The sequence below is a fragment of the Nannobrachium achirus genome (assembly GCF_963921795.1).
Source record: "Nannobrachium achirus genome assembly, chromosome: 1".
Lineage (NCBI taxonomy): Eukaryota > Metazoa > Chordata > Actinopteri > Myctophiformes > Myctophidae > Nannobrachium > Nannobrachium achirus.
This window is the reverse complement of record NC_137810.1, coordinates 19,197,440-19,218,594: the sequence shown is the minus strand read 5'-3', so window position 1 is coordinate 19,218,594 and position 21,155 is coordinate 19,197,440. Positions and strand designations below refer to the sequence as shown.

Below are 21,155 nucleotides of genomic sequence, written 5' to 3'. Positions count from 1 at the left end.
GTTTTCAGTGGCTGCATAGACATTTATCATGTTCTTTTCATGAAAACATGCTCACCTAACCAATCAGAAAACAGGAACAAATTCATTGCGTGTCTGAATTCAACGCTGAGGCTGTTTGTCAATCACTCACTGCCTGTTTGCAACCCTGCGGTGCGTGTGTTCGCGTGCACGAACGTTAGAGAATGGGCACGTGCGTGCGCGGTAACGTGCGCATTGCTTTTAGGGTCCCAGTTTTAGGCAACAGTGTTTTGCGTCCCGGTTTGAGTGGCTGGAAATATGGTCACCCTAATTCAACCTCGATTCAACCAAAAACGTCAACGTCATTACGTCACTTGCTCGGTCGGTGTGTTGTAAAAAAAAAATGTGGGTGAGCGTGTTGTCAGTGTCACTAGGTTGTCACACTTGCAAATAGGCCCATCTCTGTATTTCTGGCCTATCTGTCCGTTCAGACAAGTTGTCCCACTCCCTATTCTAGCGGTTTTCGTCCTTCTCCCTTTTATGCCCATATATGGAGATCCATGTTGTAATCAATATTAAGCTTGTGTCTTGGATTGCCCATATATGGACGTAGGCTACTGTATCAATCGATGTCAGTTATCTATGATGCCAGTCATCTCCATATTTGGGATTTTTTGGAGAAAAGCCATTTGGGTTCTGCAATTGCCCCTCATGACCAGCTGGGGGTAGCATTGTTCAGGTGATGTAGCCCTACAGATCTGAGTGACAGGGATGTGTGGTGTTTGGTGCTGGAAAGGCAATGACATAATCAACATCATCATTATAATAGTAGTAGCTTAGTAGAACTTACTAATAGTCTAATATTCATAAATAATAATAATGTAGTCCTAGGCCTACTTCATGCCATATGCAACTAGCTAGTTGCATATAACTGGCTTAGCCAGGTGAGATTAACTTTGCCAATCTCACCTGCACAATCTGTTTTTATCATGTTGTTCCTGATGTTGCTTTGTTTCTATTTTTGGAAATAAATAAAACTATTAACCAAAAAACTAAATAGTGTGTATTCTCTTGCGTTATTTATAACGTCTGTATTTATTTATTTCCATGAATCTTATTATTATTAGTAGTAGTAGTGTTACTATTAGTAGACCTATTAGTAGGCTATAGTAGTCTATATTATTTTTTTCTTATATTATATCGATGCCACTGCCTTTGAGGCCCAATCTTGGCATGCATCCATGTGCTCTCTCAACATGCTACAGGACAGGACAATGCTATTGTTAAAGCAGTCAGTCACTCTCTCCACTGTGTGTTGAAAATAATGCATTTACATGTCTATGGCAGTAGGCCTGGGATACAAGCATCCTTCCCCTCTACTCTCATCCCTCTATCCCCCGCCGTGCTTCTTTTCTCCATGCTCTGCTCTGCGGTGCGCCTTTCTAGCTTTACACGAAAGCCCTCCCCCACATTCCCTAGTAGTGTGACTGTCCCCCTGTTTTTGGTTGCAGAATTAATTAGGCTATACATTCTTATGTAGCAGGCTATTTTATGTTTTTTTTTTTTTTTTTTGCTCCGTGCAAAGTTAAACTGAAATCTGCTGATATATCAAATACAATCATTTTGGAGAACTTTTAGAAATACTGCTTTTAAAAACTACAGGTCTACCATGTGTTGGCCAAACGACCATGTGTTGCACAAACGGATGTTTTGTTTGCAATGCCTCCCACCCACCCCCATAGCCCACCACCCCACCCCCCGTCCCGTCTGTGCTCTTAAAAGCCCGGTTTATACTTTATCGCACGACGGTGTCACGTGCTGAAAATATCCGACCTACAAGCTCACACCGTGGGGTGGAAGTGATGTACTGTGGGTTTATAGATTAGCAGTCACGTGATTTGTGCACCGCCCAATCATTTGCCAGAAAAACACGGCTGGTAATTTTGAACAGAAGAAGAACGCAGAGCATTCATTGATTGTATGTGTTGTAGACTAGACTAAAGGCGTATCCATGTGTAAAGTTTGTACAGTAAGAGACTCTCAGTGGATCATAAAACAGTATCATTCATGGATCTAACAGACGCTGGCGGCTTCAGATGATTAAGATTTAGAAATCATAATAACTTCATGTTTTGATAACCATGAATTCCCATGTTATTACCCCTGGACCCTACAGAGCGACTAAACTGGTAAGTCAATTTCACATTTATAGCGAGTTGTAAAGCTAACGTTAAAAGCTGAAATTAGTCGAACACACAATCTAGGCAATATTAACGGACCGTTTGTTTCATTATGATCAGTAGGCTTATGTTAATCTTCGACTTACGTTATATCTTTGTGTAAAACGGAAGCTTTGCTACTTTGAACGTTTGTGTGAACTTAAGCTTACCATCTTATCACTGGTTGTCATGAACAGAGGTCGTATGCCGTAATGTAACACTAAACATTATGCTCAATGTATTAACATTAGGCCTACTCCAGAGTTGAGGGTCTTTTGCTTTGAAAACTTTGGAGAATGTTGTTCATATTAATACTTGTAGGCTACTAGCCTTAATTGTTGGTACCCAGGTTTTTATTTTCATTCACATTCGGCTCCATTCATACAGACTACCTTGTATTATTAAACTCTGAGAAAGGCTAAATGTGTTCTTGCTCAAAGATGTACAGTTGTCGTGGAAAGAATGCTAAAACACCCCACAGGTTCCCTGCCAAATGCCATACTCCACTGTTCAGTAGGCCTACCACTATTGAGTAACGTGTGTGTGTGTGTGTGTGTGTGTGTGTGTGTGTGTGTGTGTGTGTGTGTGTGTGTGTGTGTGTGTGTGGGACTGGACACATTAAAGACATTTTGAGATTATTAGTACAGCAGGATTCTATCTTGTGCTTCCTTTGGGGTCTGTGTTGAAAACATTTAAGAAAGAACCCCCACAATGGCATGATCAGAATACATATAGCCTATTGGCTCCTTTAGGTCACACAGTCTGAAGTTCTGAACTTTCGGACACACTATAGAATCCTGACTGTTAAATGAAACACAGAGAATGAGAGAAGGGTCCATTTGGTTTCCAAGTACACTGAGGCCTAGCTCTGGCTAACGCTCTGGACCAGAGCTAACTGAGGCCCCTTTTCCACAGGGGTTGATCCGGATTCCGGTCCCATTATTTTTTCCCGCCCAATATTGAACCAGTTCAGAGTGTTTCCACTGAAAATGAATTGGTTCAGATCAGAATCAGAACCCTAAAAGTTGATTCGGAACTGGAACCAAAAAATGGCCGCTGGTTCCGTGAAAGCACCAGGATTCCAACTAAGAATCTAGGACGGAACCAGTTCTAGATCTAGAACCAACGTTATTTTGGTGGAAAATTGACTTAAATTGACTTCTGGCTGTTTACTTGTTCTCATTCTCATTACACTTATCATTTTACTGTGTAGTAGGGAGATACACTGAATGCCAGTCCTGAGTTTCCTTGTGCATATTACTTTGATCAACTCGTTTTATTTCTCTCCAGTGGAATGAGGTGACCAGGCTGTTCCGGTCAGGCATGCCCCTGAGGAAACACCGTCTGCATTTCCGGGTCCACGCCGCCTGCTTCACTGCCACTGCTGCTGTGGATTGGTTACACCAACTGCTCTGTAGCAACAGTAATTTTGGCCCAGATGTCACCAGGCAACAGACGGTGCAGCTCCTGAAGAAGTTTCTTAAGAACCATGTGATCGAGGATGTGAAGGGGCGCTGGGGCACAGAAGATTATGAGGACAACAACATATTGTACAGGTAAATATTGAAGAAGCAGTAATATTAACCAATTGAACTGGGGCTGGGAGGGGGCCGAAGGCATTCACCAGAAATGGCAGATCACGTGCTTGTAAATTGGCAATTTTCGTTTTATTGGAGATTTTCTGTAGCGGGAAAAAAGAAGACCAAGTGCAGAGCCAACTCATGTCCAGTTTATAAAGTATAGACGAGGGTTTAAGTGAATGTTAAGTATACTACAATAGTTGGGGCTGTGTGTGTGTGTAAGTTAGACATATAACTGACCTGTACTATTATTACAGTGGTACATTTTTCAGCTTTTTTATTTTACCCATAATAATACATCCTATTTCTGCCTGGAATAGTCTAGCTCTGGGATTCTCAATAATTAAAGTGAAAGGACCCACATTTTGATATGCATGATTACTGATTAGGCCACTGATTTCTGGGACTCCAAACAACGACCATTATATTGTTTGGACATGATTTGGTCCAGAATTCCTTTACTGTCGTTGTATTTTAAGTTGTATTTTATTGTTCATGAAATAATAGGGAAGTTTAACTCTCAATCATTTAGCAGGGGACTCCCTGAGCTGAGGGGAGGGGAGAACCACTGTTCTAGCTGAATGTTAATGATATGTGTGACAAAGCTGCCCTGGCTAACTAGCGACGGTTGTCAAGGTTTTATTGTGGCAAATGATGGGGCCATTGTTTATTGACTTGCCACCAAGGCATTTCACAAACTAGTTACAATAGCAACTTACTGTGAAATCAACGCTCTGCACCAATGTCTGTCTGCTCAGCTGTAATGTGCTATTCTGCACACTTGCGTGCTGGATCAACGCAGGAGCCAGAGCAAGCAAACTATACAACTTTTTCTGCATTATGTCTGCAGAAAAATGCACCAGTGGGTTTAGATGGTGGTTCAGTTGGTGGTGCCACAATCTAGGATTTACTATCCTGTTTCCATTCCTTTTCTGTTTTCTTTCTGATCCCAGGTTTCCAACCACCTCTCCTTTAAAACCCATTCCTTGTCCGGCCCCGGCCCCAGCACCTAGCTCCATTAAGAAGAGGCTTTCCATCAGGGACAAGGATGGATTCTTCAGGCTCAAGAGCATTAATAAGCATGCTAAAGAGACGCAGGTGAGCCTGACTGGACCAACACAATGTCTAAAATATGTCATGTAACACTCTATTTGAAGAATTTGGAGTATTCTGGCTGCTTACTCGTTTACCAGCCTACTTCGTGCCTATCCACTTACAATCTTCATCTAAGAGCCAGTGTCCACTAGCTTGAGGGTAACGCTAATGTTTATTAATGTAGGAATTTTGTTTTTGCATTTATGTTGCATCTCAGTTTGTCTGCCCTAGTATCCAGTCCATATGGTTAAAGTAAATAGTGGAATAGGGATATAGTATTTGTTTACTAGCTAGTAGAGGGCTACGAACTACGATGCTTAATGCTTAGTCAAACTTGCAAATTGTCAGTGGAATATTTCCTCCAAAACACACATCAGAACACATCTATGGTGACTGTTTTAAGCTCACAATCAGTTCTGACAGGAGATTTCGTTAGCACTTGTGGACCACACAAAACACAGAAGCTTGTTATCGGCTAAATGTGCCATTTTACCGCCCCCAAACTAGAGGCCAGAGGTTGAAGAGCAAATAAAGTTTATTAGAGCCAGACCAATGTGTCGGCCATTATGTGACTTTTTTTGAAGACTTCGAGAAGTAATAGCTGAAAACTAAAGATAACCTCATTTGATAATTTGATCAACTTTTCAAATTGATTCGAAAATGTTGGAAATATCAGTCATAACATCTGTAATCGATGGTCTAGAGTCTGTGTTGGCATCGGACCCAAAAATACTGGCATTAGCCTGGCTACATTTTTTATCTTTCTGGACAGCTTATTTGACTTTGGCTGTTGCTTACCTTTTCAGGAAAATGTAGACCCAGCAGATCCGGCACAGGAAGAAGAAGTGAGTCAGCCAGCAACAGAGAAGCCAGCTCAGCAACGAGTACTGACCGTGGAGGATGAACAGGAGCTCTGGAGAGACATTACCCTGACACAGTACGAACACACAAGCAAACACACACACACACACACACACACACACACACACACACACACACATTTATGGATGACCCATGTACACTTGTTATTAAATAAATATGATTTGAGCATGTAAGAAGCTGAGAAACTGTAAAGGGAAGTGTTTTGTATTGCATATTTCTTTCACAAAAGCCATTCAAGCATAAAATGGGCCTGGAGTTGTCAGTTGGAGCAAACCTCAGATTCTTAGGAAGTTTGCATAATAGTCTTAGGTTTTGCTAGTTTGTTCGGCAATATCATGCCAAGAGATTTTGTTTTAAGCGTTATGATGTATGGAGATTAAAATGCATAAAGGGTGTAAAATGTGCGGCTGTGGCTCAGGAGGTAGAGCACGTCTTCCAATGATCCGTGGAACGGTGGTTCGAATCCCAGCTCCTCCTGTCCACATGTTGAAGTGTCCTTGGGCTAGACACTGAACCCCACATTGCCTCCAATGAGTCCGTCGGTGTGTGAATGGGGAAGTGAGGGCATGGTCGTTGACTGTTCGCCGCTTCACTTCCCAATGTATGAATGAATGGACCATTGTAAAGTGCCTTGACTTTGCAACTTGCTTTGAAAAGCGCTATAAAAATGCCATCCATTAAAATATGTGTTTAAATTACTTTCAATATGTGTTTAAATGACTTTCAAATTGCTGTGTTTGTCTTCAGTCTACAGAAGATTCTGGGTCTGGCTTCACTAGATGAGGTTTTAGATCAGCGTCATGTTAACCCACAGAACATCATCCATAACGTGACCAAAGTCAATAAGCATGGAGTAGTCACACTGGATGACAAGACCGGTAAGTGTAATACTGGCTAACTGCTTGCCTGTAAATGAACTATAAATTACTTAGTTCTGTTGTTTACCTGTTCTACCAGTCTGACCTGTCAATCATCTCTCTAGACGACCTCCCCCACTGGGTTTTGTCTGCTATGAAGAGTCTGGCCAACTGTAAGTAAACACATTATATTCTTAATTAATGTATCTTTATTTTGTGTACATCAACATTTTTATTATTGTAATCTTTTAATGTAATTTCCCTATTCAAAGTACATAGCCATGTCTCAACATACAGTATTTTACATTTTAATGGAGCCTTTGCCTAATGTTTCCCCCCTCCATTTTAAAATAAACAAAAGGCAGAGCAGCTCTTTTAATGTAAATATTGGCAGCTGCATACAGCTTGTTTGTTTAATAAATGTAATGATAACAACACTGTCTAATAAGAACACTCTTTAGTCTCTGTGCACATTCCGGTATTGCTTTAACCCAGTGGCGTCAGTTCATCAAAAGGTATGGCAACATGACTGGTGTCGTGCGCGTGCAAGACACCAGTCATGTAGCCATACCTTAGCACAGGCATGATGAATTTATTTATTTAAACTTTTCCCCTGTAGCCAAGGTATGGCAGCTGCCATACCCAACACCCAACACCTCTGCTTTAACCTGTTGTGGATTTTCAGGGCCAAAGTATGACAGCGGACAGCCGTCCTATCCAGGCTTTGAGAGAGATGTCTTCAAAACCGTGTCTGATTACTTCTACAGCTTGGCACAGCCATTACTCACATATCAGCTCTATGAACTGTTTATCAACATCCTAGGTAGGTACCTTGGGAGAGGGGGGGGGGGATTATTTTAATTTGAGTGTGTCTTTGGACTCTAGGTACCAGGTGGAGTGTCAATCAGATGGTTGACTATTGATCATCTACTCACCAGCAGAGATTTTATTGTTTCCAATTCATGATGGAACAAATGCAAACAATGCTTTAACAGTCCTGATCAGTCGTTGAGAGCAGAGGATGGACTTCACTAGGGCAACCGAAGTGTTTGTCCTTTTGGTAAAAGTCTAGGCGCTTAGGTAGTGATATATGGTACTGATATATAGGGCATGCAATTTGGGGTTCAGGGTTAAAGATTGTCAAACAGTGGACCACAACATAAACAAATATATGAGGACATGTTCGTACACCACACAAAGCTGTTCAGTTTCAGAATGTTAGATGCAAGAAAGCGATGTAAAGGAATTCCCATGTTGCATTGAAAGCTCAGACATTTCATGCTGCTATTTAGTGAGAAATAAATAAATTAGATGTGCCAGACAAATGCAAAAAGAAAAAAACAAAAAAAGAATCATTCTCACTTTAACTCTGGTGTAATTGGTGTCTTGACATTAACGCTTTGTCTTCACCCGGCTATCATTTACTCCCTGTTTGCACTTGTGAAATAAATGTATATGGCTGTTTATGCCTGGCACAAAAGAGACTTCTAGCTGTCATCTAGGTACAGTACATTGTTGCTACTCCAATGTGAAGAATTTCAGCTTAAAATTAGTTTTAGTCTGCTACATCCTGTGGTTGCAGATTGAAGTCCCTCCATCCTAGAAGATTCTATCTCTTTACATATAATTCTAAAGTTTAAAGTTAAACATATCACTGACTAGAGCTCTCTTAAAATGCCAGTTGAATTTGTTTGTACTATATGGTGGTGTGAGAAGAATTTGTTGTAAGGGAATATACAATTCTAGATGGATTAACAACTGGGACACAAGTTTCTTACAGGGTTCTGGAGCACATCTATTCTAATCTAGATGTGCCAAAACTATGTTGATGTTGTTATGTCTTATGTGCATTGACCTAACAGTGCCTGCTGCTGTTTTGTTGTTGTTGTTATTTATATCCTAACAAAGATTTGGGTTATTATTCTCATTGAGATGGCCTGCTGTGTAGTCAGTCATTCTGTCTGTCTGTCTGTCTGTCTGTCTGTCTGTCTGTCTGACCAAGTGATGATCCTGTATGTATGTCTGGTTTGAAATAACTAACGCTGCCCCTCTGTCTGCCACTGACATTCTGCCTGCAAACTCTCTCCCTCTTTTCCCCCCCTCTCTATCTTGCTCCACCGTGGTCTATTCCCCCTCTGTCATGTACCAGTGCTATGTGGGTACGTGGCAGCGCCCCCTAGACATCAGCGGGCGAAGCGCAAATTATCTGACCCCCCTTCCTTCCCCCCTCCCGCCAAGACACCGTTCCACTCCACAGAGTGTCTGCTGCTGTCATTGCTCAGGCAGGGTTCATGTGATGAGACTGACTCGCCAATGAAAGAGGTTTTCAGCACCAAGGTCCGGTCACGACTACATGTTCTGAAGGGCGAGGCCAGCACAGACAACCGCCAGTTTGGAGGCAGCTGTCTGAGCCTGAACCAGTCACAACGCTTGGCTGGTCCCTCTAGGCGTCGCCCCAGAAGCTGCTCATTGGTGGACACCGTCCTGGATGACTCTGCCCCTTTCTCCCAGCAGCTGCTTTTGTCAAATGACGGCCTGGCAGTCGTTAAAGACATAAAAGGCAGTCTGGGTGATGCTGCTGCCAACCTGACAACCCATAACAGTCCAGAGTCTGCATCGGTCTCCACAACACAGCTCTCCTCCTCTACTAATGTACCGGAAGATCCCACCAGAAACCATGGTTCTGTCAATTCTGTGGCAGCAATGTCATTCGCACGGAAGTCCCGCCTCCTGCGGCCGCGCAGCATGGGCAGCTGCCTGGACATTGTGGAGGAGACCAGGGAGGAGAGAGCCCTGGAGACCCGGGCCCAGAGCCGTGCAGCCAGCTGTTTGAATGTAAACATTCTTGAAGACCAGCCACACTCCTCCTCATCCTCCCATCCTCCTCCCTCTTCCTCTCGTCCATCCTCATCATCTTTGTCTTCCTCCCATACATCCTCCTCCTATCCTGCCTCTGCTCTCTCCCGCCCTTCCTCCTGTTCCCCACCGCCTCCCGTGGCCAAAGCACCAAGGTGTGGTGCTAGACGTCTCTCCAGTACTTCCAGTCTGTGGACCCTCCATGACGCAGCACCTTGCTCTGGGCCTGCTCTGGCCCGGCGCACCCGCAGCTCTCTGGACGTGTCTAAGCTGTCCCGGCCTGTTTCACTGTTCAAACTGTCCACCAGCTCCTCTCAGCTCACACAGCCCAACCCTGAAAACAGTAAGACACCTCCACTGCCTGCCTGTGTGCCTGTCTGTGTGGTGTTGTTGTTGTTGTTGCATGTCTAACATCATCTAACATCTCTAACCGCTCTTGCCAGGATGCTCAAGATCACTGAAATACCTCCTTTGAAAATATACAAATACAAATCTTAAAGATGGTCAGGGGGTGGAACTGGAGTGGTTGAAGTGGATCAAGGAGTAACTGAGGATTTCAACTTGCTGTGTTTCTAAAGCCAAATTTATACTCCATTGAAAATAACAGATTTTCACGGCAAAGTCGGCAACAATGTGACTCATCATTAGCTTCAGACATAGTGTTATAGAAGATATAATATAAATACATTTTTGTCAAGAGAGTGAAGTGACAGTTGTGTGTCAGATAGATTATACAGTAAATGAAGCTTCAGGGTTCCCATGTAGGTTTTTAAAATGAGACATCAAATTAATTATGGTGAAAATCATTCCACTGCCAATCTGCCATAAATTCTGCAATTTATTTTTTGTTTTGTGATTATTGGTGCCATACTAGCCTACAGTAGGGTGAGATTACAGGCTACTAGCTAAAAATCATTTGGATCCGTCATTGTTGGGCATACATTTTATTGAACACTACTTGCCAACATCTTCATATGTAGTGTAGAATATAGCTTGGAAAATGTAAACCATTTTAATGTGAGGTGTGTTGAAAACTTGATTGTTATGGTGGTTTTAATGACTTGTCTCCAAGGAGTATTTTTCCAAATATAGGAAATTCACTATTCAATGCAATCTTAATCTATTTACACCAGCTGTAAAATCTCAATTAGGTTGGAAATTTCCTGTGAAAAACTAAAATGTTACGGAATCAAAGGGAGATACATGTGAAATTGCGCTTGAATTTATATTAAGGGCCTGCATTGAGTAGGTTTATAATGCATTTTGACTAGCACTTACATAAATTATATTATCATAAGTTATAATAATTCATAAACCTTGTATGTTTTTATGCATATACACATTTATAACAAGTGTTATAATGCCTTATTATAAGTGCATTATGATGCATTATAAATGTGCTTATATGGCTTCATACCGTTTTACCCATTAGATTGTCGTCACAGCTACTCTATTCGACAACATACTGTAGATACTATGATATGTATAATGTATAAAAGACCATCCTATTGTATTGTTAACTGTCAGCCTAGTGATCAACTATAACAATAATTCATCCATTCATCCATCCACGTCTAGTAAATGTGATGTAGTAGTGATGGATGAATGTGACTTTGAAGAGTGAATTAGTGTTACCCTTCTGATACCGTGTGTGTGCACATACTTGTGTTGTGTGCGTGTGCGCGCATGTGGTACTGTATGTGTCTCTGCGAGAGAAAGAGGGCAGGCGTCAGTGCTAGAGATGGGACGATATGAAAATTTCATATCACGATTATTTTGACAAAAGAAATCGCAATTATTTCACGATATTACCGCGATAATCAAAATCCATTATCCTGGGGCGGAACATTTGCCAAAAAATAGCAGATCTACAAGCTCAGCGACGCGTTGTTGTGAGCTTGTAGATCGGCAATTTTTTGGCAAAGACATTTGATAGAGTGAAAAAAGACTTTATCAAGTACCTATGTGATGAGTACCTTTTACCAATTATAGACTGTTTAAATGGTACCGGATATGTAGCTCGGCAAATAAAAGGTGAATTGAACCCAGTGCATGACGGAGGACGATATCGCGTTAAATTTAATCTCTGAGTGTTTTTTATCACGATAAACGATAATATCGCTTATCGTCCCATCCCTACTAGTCAGTGCCTGTATGTCTGTGTCAATCTCATTAACCTGTCTTGGTCTGTGTGTGTGCGCACGTAGGACTTCTCAAACCACAGTGCGAACGCGTGGCCATCGAGGCCCTGCAGCTGTGCACCCTCCTCCTCCCCCCTTCTTCCCGCAGGAAGTTACAGCTCCTCATGAGGATGATGTCACGCATTAGTCAGAATGTGGACATGCCCCGCCTACACCACGCCATCGGAACACGCACACTGGTGAGGTTGCCTCTTGTTCTCGTATTGAACACTGAAATACGCAAGAACATTTTTCCTGATCACTTATTAGTTACCGACGTATATACAGTATTATACACGGTCAAAGTCCAGAACTGTTTATATCAGGGGTCTTCAACGTTTTCAGGCCAAGGACCCCTTAGTTGAGAGAAAGATGAAGCAGCGACCCCCACAACCTTTTCAGAGATTCCATAGTTTCATTGTTTGACAGCACAATCATTGGTGTATTTTGGATTCATGTCAATTTGTGTTTTCAGATATTTAACCACTTGAACCCTCAATACTTAATAAACTTGACCTTTCACTCTGTACTTGGTCTGCTCTTTTTCCCCTCTACACCAAAGCTCTTTGCTGCGAGGCGGTGTGAGCTTGTATATCGTCTATTTTCGGCTACAGTTCTCAGAATATGGACGCTAGGGTTCAAGTGGTTAATAAAAAAAGGAAAAAATGTCTATCACTCAAAGATTTGGAGGGACTCCCTCCCTGTAGTAACTCTGAGGACCCCCTTGAAGACCCTTGGTTTATATAATCTACTATATTTTATGCCTGGCGTTTGTTTACTTTTGCCAAACATTTCAAATGGTTGAAGTTTCAAAATACACATACATATTTGTTTTCTCGTAATATATGCGTCTTCCTTACTCTGTCACTGTGTCTGTGTAGTATATCTATCATGGTTGCCCGTTTCCATCTAATCTGTTCTCCCTATTGCAGATGGTGCATACGTTCTCAGCCTGCGTGCTGGGCAGTGCTGAGGAGTGTGATTTGGATGAGTTGTTGGCTACCAGATTGGTGTCCTTCCTCATGGACCATCAGCAAAGCATCCTGTCTGTCCCCGAGTACCTTGTCCGTGCTGTCACTGAGCATGTGCAGTACCTCCGCACAGCACAGGTATTCACACCACCTAGGCATAGATTCCAGATCGTTGCTGTCGGGAAAAAAACTCTCAACTCCATATTTTAACGTTTCGCGTTTTCTCTGTAAATGAATGCCCTACTTACTTGGCCATACTACTATATTGTAACTGTTTTGGATGTGAGGTTTCCACCCGACAGAGACGATATGCATCTTAGAATGTTGTGTATGTAGGTAGACATGGACCATACAGATGAATACCATCACAGACACACACACACACACACACACACAAAATAGATATTATGTTGTATGACATACAAAACTGCACATTTGATTAACCACTTAAACTGTATACTTCATTGTATGTCAAATAGCGAAAATAGACAATCTACAAGCGCAAGCTTGTACAAAAATGATGAATGAATTTCACCCAATTTTTACACCTGTAAACCTGTGATGTGGGAAGAAGATGGGCTATTATTTTACCAAATGTTCATCTATTTTAGCAGAATGTTTGCCTATTTTATTTTATTTAATTTTGTATTCTTATTATTATTTAAAAAAAAAAAAAAATATATATATATATATATATATATATATATATATATATATATATATATATATATATACTTTTTTCAGAAGGTTCGCCTATTATGACGAACCAGAATATGCTAGGTTTGTGTAAAACAGGTCTTGCAAAACATGCACCTCCCCAGCAACACCACACCACCCCAAGGTCTTTTCTGACTCTCCTCTCGCCCACAGCTCCCAGCTGGTAGAGATATGAACGAGAGAGATCTCGGTGGTGGCCCGATGTTTCTCCACGCGTTCTGCCAGCAGATCAGCACTGCTGAGTTTGAAGAGCAAAGAGTGACATCTTCCCAGAAGGCAATGGCGGAACTCCTGGAGATCTTGCTGACTGACCAAAACATCACTGAAAAGGAGAGGCGCAAGAAACTCAAGCAGGTAACTCAGATGCTCTTTTATGTTTCCAATGTTTCCTCATTACAGTGACAGACAGAAGCTTGATGGTTATGTGTGTTGTTAAAGGACACCTTCACCACTTTTCAACCTATCTTCATATAATTGGTCCTCGCTAATGTTGATGATAAATTAGCACAATCTTTGTGTACTCGGTCTGTGTCTCATATGAGGGATGTGGGCAGTTCAGAAACCCACTTGTTACCAGTGACATCATCGATGGGGAATCCAAGCTAATAGAAACTGCAGGATTTCTATTCCTGAAAAGTTACCATGCTATAATGAAAGCCATTGTTCTCACGATAATAAAAATCAAAATATTAAAAGAATCTGCCTAACGATGATCTTCACTAGTACGCGGGTTTCTGAACTACCCACAGCCCTCCTGAGTAGATTTATTTTTTATCGTGACTATTAGCGAGGACCAATTATACGAAGATATTGAAAGATTGAATAGTGAAGGTGAGGTCGTCCTCTAAGGTGGGGGGATTTATGATGACGTTTTGTTTCCTACAGTTCCAGAAACAATACCCAGACATCTACAGTCGTCGGTTCCCTTGTTCAGACGGAAATGGCAAGCAGGACAGCAAACCAAAGATCAAACCGCCCCTCCTCAGCATAAAAAAGACCAAAGTGTTCAGTATGAGGAACTGAGTGGTAATTTAACTCTTGGGTTAAACTATACACTGGAACTGTAGTGGAGCATGTATGAAGACCAAAGTGCTTTCTGAACTGGGTCCAGATTCTTAGAGTGAAGGGCTACTGGCAATCTGGCATCGATAGCTTCATCAACCTGGCTGAAGACCTCCTCCACTGGGATTTTATTCCGTAGGCTATTTACAGTATACAGTTGGAACCATTGTAGAAGTGTCATTGTTGGTTGCATATGTTACAGTAATTTTGATAAATTGTTGGCAGACTTATGAAGGAAAATTGCAATTGCTTGTAACCTTACGCAGACGTGGGGAAATCAAGCTAATGGGATCTAAAGCTGCATAAATAAATAAAAAGGTTGACATTCATGCTGATGTCATCAGCAGGAAAACATTCACAGAGCTATCCACAGCCCACGTCTGAGAACGTCTGAGACTTTTTAACGTTATGCAAATATTAGACTGCTGTATAACAGGGAGGTGCTAAATTTAACACAGTGTAAATTTGGATGGGATACTTACTGTGTGTGTGTGTGTGTGTGTGTGTGTGTGTGTGTGTGTGTGTGTGTGTGTGTGTGTGTGTGTGTGTGTGTGTGTGTGTGTGTGTGTGTGTGTGTGTGTGTGTGTGTGTGTGTGTGTGTGTGTGTGTGTGTGTGTGTGTGTGTGTGTGTGTGTGTGTGTGTGTGTTGGGGGGGGGTGGGGGCGGTTATGTGTCAGCATGTGGTTAGCCGTTTGAGACCACAGTTCAGCTATCATTTACAGCCAACTGTATTGGTTTCTCAGGTGTATTAGTATCATATTGTCATCATTGTTTTAACTAACAGTGTCTATGCACATGTGTCCACTGGGATTCACATTTACGTATCTGAAAATTTCTCGTTGTTCTTCTGATTCCTTGCAACACAGTAAGTACACAGTAAGACTTCTTCAGGGTTAATTAGACTCTAAGAAAATGTTTATATTTGTACATCCAGAGTTACAAATGGACAAATTATCACTGAGGACTGTGTAGCAGTAACTGACGTGTTTGCATGATGTTTGGGATAGGATTTTAAAGGTATCAGTGGGAAAGATTTGATGATAGCTTTCTTAATTAGATAAATTATTATTGGGAGCCATGCTAGACTATCATTACTTGCTTTACATGTTTACTAAACGTTTTTATATTTTTTGTTTTATATTTTAATTTATTTTCTTAGACGATCTGTTTCACATTTGGCACTGAGTTGTTGTTTTTTTAAACCATTTACACCATTGTATGATCTTTATCTGGTCCTCTGTACACCAGACATGTCAGTGCAATTTTAACTGTTGGGTAGACATTTTACTCTTTCAGTTCAATTAAAACTCCAGATTCTCTTATCTATTCTCTTATCGTATCTGTTTTAATGGGATATCGTGACTTTTCAGTTTGCTCAGTCCCCCTTACAGTTTGTATTTCTGTTGTCTTGATCACATGACCCTGCATACAGTAGTTCAGTGATTCTCAACCTGTGGGCCGCGAGGATAGTGCAAATGATTATATACAATTATACAAGTGATAATATTGGTTAAATAAGACTTTAAAGGAGTAGTTCACCCCCAAACTCTTTTTGTATTTGTTGCATTCCTAAGACAAACAAAAAGTCATTATAGTAAATTTACCCCATTGATGCCGGATGGGGACCCAAATGCATTTTGGTCCCCATCCGGATTCAATGGTGGTACATGTATGGAATGTGACAAAAAATATTGAACTCAAGTCTCCATGGCTTTAGTAATCAAAAGGAAAAAAAGTCATTTTGGGGGTGAACTACTCCTTTAAAGTATTCTAAGTCAATTGATCCGAGGTGAAATACAACAAGTGATTGATCATTAACATAAACATGCACGCGGCTCACCCACCTGATCACTTAACCACATTACGTGGTCAGATAGGTGGGACGTGGACCTTGATCCAGAAAAGGTTGAGAACCATTGGCATTGCCACAGTTCATTGTTGCACTATGTATATGAATGACCAGCATGCGTACACTTGTGTTTTACACAAATGCACACAAGAAATTAAAACTATCTTTTTTGTTTATTTTAACCTGACATTTCTTTACCAGGCACCTGTCAACATTATCATCTTATTATCCTATTATATTGTCTACCTCAAAAGATGCACACCAACCAAATCTGTTCTAATGAAAGAGGATTCGGACCATAATAAGCCATAGTGAAGAATGCCAACAGGTTAATTGGTTCACCAATATGCCATTCCAAAAAAGAAAACACGTTTCCCAATATTATGACAGTGCCTGCTGAAGAAATGTACCAGGCTATAATTTTCCTATTTATTTTGAGCTTTATGAAGTATTAGTTCTACTCTGATGCATGTACCTCTGTTCTTCAGATGAACTGTACTATACAGTATGTGTGCATGTGACGTGGCATGTTGGCCAGTCAGTGATCAGTGTTTATTAGCTAACATTTATGGAAGATTGTATTCACCTGCAGAGTTGTACAATGAATGTGATGTATACTATGCAACAATTTTGGGAAATAGTCTAAAGTAAAGCTGTTTTATTATTAATGCCTCATCTCTTTTGTTGGCTATTTAGCTGCATGTCGGATACCACTCATAGTCAATTCTGGTATACTGTATACAGTAGTTTGATCAATGCTGGGAATTGGAATAACTATATTGGGGAAAAAATGAATTATCGATATACAGTATAAACAAAATGGAGAGAGATTGACACAAAGTTTGACATTGTGTCACAAGTATTTTTGGGGTGTGTCTCCTTGCAGAGATTTGCGCCCTTTTCTAGTTTTTAAATGTACCAAGAAACCGCAAAATCAAAACTGATAATGAAAATAAAATCATTACGAAAGGCAATATTATTTGTAACAAGGCAATTCAATGTGCTTTAAACAAAACATCAAGCAAAGAAAAAAAAAAGTACAACAGAAGAGGAAGAAAAAACTAAAGTAACTCAAGTAAAGGCAGCAGCAAACAGAAAGCTCTTAAGTGTTTTAAAATAAATAAAAGTGGCAGCAGATCAGTTTTCTGGAAGTTTGTTCCAGATGTGGTGCATAGAAACTAAATGCTGCTTCCCCACTTTTATTTTTGGTTTTAAGGGGATAAAACCATGATATCGCACAAGATCAGCATTTTATTTTGGCCCATTAAAAACTTCTAGCATATATATTTGCCAATTATTGATGGTGTTGCATTGCTTTGTGATGTCTTTCAATCTTGCTGTATCTACAGTACCTTCGGCTTGCCCATATAACTTGTATCTTAACTGCTTTGCTGCCTTTGGCTGCTTTCTCTCGCAGGATCAATAAAGGTCTTATCCCTTATCTTAAGATTTAGAGAGGTACGGTATGTAATTAAGTCCTGAAACTGTCAGGAACTCTCATCTCGGCTCAAACTCTATTTATAAACCACCATTTAAAACAACTGAGGTCAACCCAAGTGCTGTACAGGTCAATACACAGACACACACACAGAGAGAGAACACTACCCTGAATGAACCACTTTGAGAGTAAAGAGGCGGCTAGGGCTCAAACCCCCTTGGGCCCTATATGTGCACATGCACTTTTTTTTATTTTTGGTTCTTGGAAACTGGTTGGTGCCACTCTGCACTGGCACTGCACACCCTCGGGCCATATGGGACACACGCCAAGTCTGAAGCCTTTCGGTCGTACGTTGCCAGTCTAACGCCTGGGACACCGAGACAGACACACAGACAAAGATACCCTGAATGAATAGATAGAAGACAGATCAGAATCAGTTATTAAAATGTAGTAGTGACATACGATCATTGTCTCACAGAACAGTGTTTCCTAGGGCACACTTTTCATAACCAAAAGATCTTGGGCATGTGGCCAAATGGCGGTCAAGTTATGTTGTTATTTAAGTTATTTTTGTTTTTAAATCAACTTTAGATCAAATTTAGAATGCATAGGCATCAAAACTTTGCACAACAGAATACAGAAATATGGTCAGCAAAAGAAAACTCAAAATCTTTATAATTATTATTTTCTTCTGTAAAAAGTTATTGCAGACAACGATAGAATCCTACTGAGCATGTACATAATTATCTTTGTGATCAGAGGAACTTATATTACAATTACCAAATTAAAGACAGCAAAATGATGTTTCTTAAACTTTCAGAGCATATCCGTAGTCATAAACAGAGACATAATTAAGAATAGCCGCCAAAATTGAATGTGTAAATAATGAACATCAATCCAACAGTAGCTCTCACTCTTTATAAAGTTTGGAGGTGAAACCCCTGCACTAGAACCAGATGTGTCTTGTCTTTCACTTCAACCTACCTCTGACTGTGAAAGGGAGAAATGGGTTTGATTGGATTCATTTGAAAAACGAGTGGGTGAAATGAAGAGAAGAGAATCAAAAACACTGGACATCACAGGAAAGGGCATGTCAGCACAAAGAGGGACATGCCACAGCACAAAGAGGGACATGCCACAGCACAGAGATGTAATCACAGCAACTATGTGAAAGCCTGTTTGAACATGTCTTTAAGGCTCTTTCAGAAATGTCCACAGATGTCAGATGCTAGATATAGGTCTAAAGGGAGATTGTTCCATAGTCTAAGGCAGAGGTGTCCAAAGTGCAGCCCGGGGGCCAAATGAGGCCCGAGGTTCACTCCTAAATCTTATTATAACCGGCTCGCCAGCACCACCAAACAAGAATATTTTCCTAGAGTATAATTTGTCAGGATTCCTTGTTCCCTGTTGTCTCATTCTGAAGGGGTCAAAGAAAGGCTATTTTATTGTATTTTCTACCTTGCACATCTGAGTTATTTGTGCTTTATTCAGAGCACATACCTGACAAAAGACCATTGATATTAAATATTGATGATGATAGTTAAATAAAGTTGTTGAAATGCGATGCATGTGACTTTGTTATTGTCCGAAAGTACATTATGTCAGGAGATGTAGTCGGCCCCTGGGGTGTTTTAATGTTTTCTAATGTGGTCCCTGTTGAAAAAGGTTTGGACACCCCTGGTCTTCAACAGGGGGGTCCGGGACCCCTAGGGAGTTCTCAGAGTTACTAGAGGAGGTCCTCCAAATCTTTGTGTGATAGAAACTTTCTTTCCCCCTTTTTTATATTAACCACTTGAACCCTAGAACTTTAGCCAAAAATAGCATGCCGAGAGCTTGTAGATCGGCTATTTTTGGCAAAGAGCTTTGGAGGGGGAAAAGAGCAGACTAAATGCAGTGAAAGGTCAAGTGTACTATTAAGTATTGACGGTTCAAGTGGTTAAATATCTGAAAACCCACATTAACATCAATCCAAAATACACTGATGATCGTGCTGTCAAACAATGAGACTATATGGAATCATAAGGTTGTGGGGGTCCCTGCTTCATCTCTCTCTCAACTAAGGGGTCCTTGGCCTGAAAACGTTGAAGACCCCTGGTCTAAAGGCTTGATCACCGTCTTTAATCTTGTGGGAGGCAGAACCAGCAGGCCCGGATGAGGATCTCAGAGTCCTTCTGGGCACGTATGGGTGGAGCAGGGCAGAGGGCCGTCTGTATGTGAGTACCAGAACCTGAAAATGGATTCTACATTTTACTGGGAGCCAAATCAGCCATTGTAAGGGGGCCAGAATGGGGCTTACGTGGCAGGATATCCCGGGGCAGGTCATAAGAAAGTGGTGTCTGTAGCAGTTCGCCCTGCTACGCAGTGAAAGTTCCCAGCAACAGGGCCTAGAATGATACATTACGGCTCTGCCTAACCTTGATTAATAAAACATTCATCTGCAGGACCCTCGTGCTTTCATCCATTCATCATTGTGTTCATCCCCATTCATCCCTCTGTTCACAGATCACAGAAGACAATAGGTGTCATTAATGATTAATTTCTCCCCCTCTGTCACACAAACACACACACACACACACACACACACACACACACACACACACACACACACACACACACACACACTCACTCACTCACTCACTCACTCACTCACTCACTCACTCACTCACTCACTCTCTCTGACTGTTTCTATCCCCCACCAAAGCTGGCCAATTAAAGTGGATTGTTAGGGTTGTCTCACTCTGTCTGGAACTGATTAGCTAGTAGTCTTTGGGCTGTGGGCTCAGAGTAGAGTCTCCCTCTACATACCATACACACTACTGCACACCGCACTGCACTGGCAACTTTACTAGCATGACCTAAGTGTTACGTGCGTGCAGCCACACATGCGTGTGTGTGTGTGTGTGTGTGTGTGTGTGTGTGTGTGTGTGTGTGTGCATGTGTGTGCGTGTGCGTGTGCGTGTGTGTGTGTGTGTGTGTGTGTGTGTGTGTGTGTGTGTGTGTGTGTGTGTGTGTGTGTGTGTGTGTGTGTGTGTGTGTGTGTGTGTGCGCGCGCGCGTGTGTGTCCAGGTTAGCAAGTACCTTGTTCAGGGCCTGGAAAACATTCTGGAGGGAGCCAGGGGCCAGACTGAAAGGAGAGGAGACAAAAGACAGGCTGTTCTACGGGCTAACAGGACCAGAAAGGGGAGGAGAGAGGGAGCAGGGGAAAGGAGAAAGTGGGGTCAATGGACAGGAAAACATACAGTTGGATATAAATACAGTTTATTTAAAAGGGAGAGGGAGAAAAGAGGGAAGGAATGGAGGGAAGAGAGATGGGTAGATGGTAAGAAAGAGGAAAAGCAGGGGCTGAAGTTTCAGAAAGGGCCTTTTGGTGAAAATATCGGAAATAGCAGACCTCCAAGCTTGGAGGTCGGCTATTTCCAGTGCTTGATACCACACTGAACAAAGCATTATCAAGTCAATGCTGGAGATGTGGCGTAACGGCATGAATTCCT

At 41.5% G+C, this 21,155-nt stretch overlaps 1 protein-coding gene across 1 annotated transcript; it reads left to right on the top strand.

The window, feature by feature from the left end:
- Positions 1-2,099: 2,099 nt before the first annotated feature.
- On the top strand, positions 2,100-14,338 carry depdc1a (DEP domain containing 1a; the record flags this gene model as incomplete). The annotated part of the gene is made up of 11 exons (XM_080723670.1): positions 2,100-2,147; positions 3,468-3,733; positions 4,711-4,855; positions 5,659-5,789; positions 6,482-6,612; positions 6,717-6,764; positions 7,277-7,414; positions 11,655-11,827; positions 12,560-12,736; positions 13,469-13,669; positions 14,201-14,338. 11 exons carry the CDS (start codon positions 2,100-2,102, stop codon positions 14,336-14,338), a joined length of 1,596 nt encoding a protein of 531 aa, XP_080579796.1.
- Positions 14,339-21,155: the final 6,817 nt, after the last annotated feature.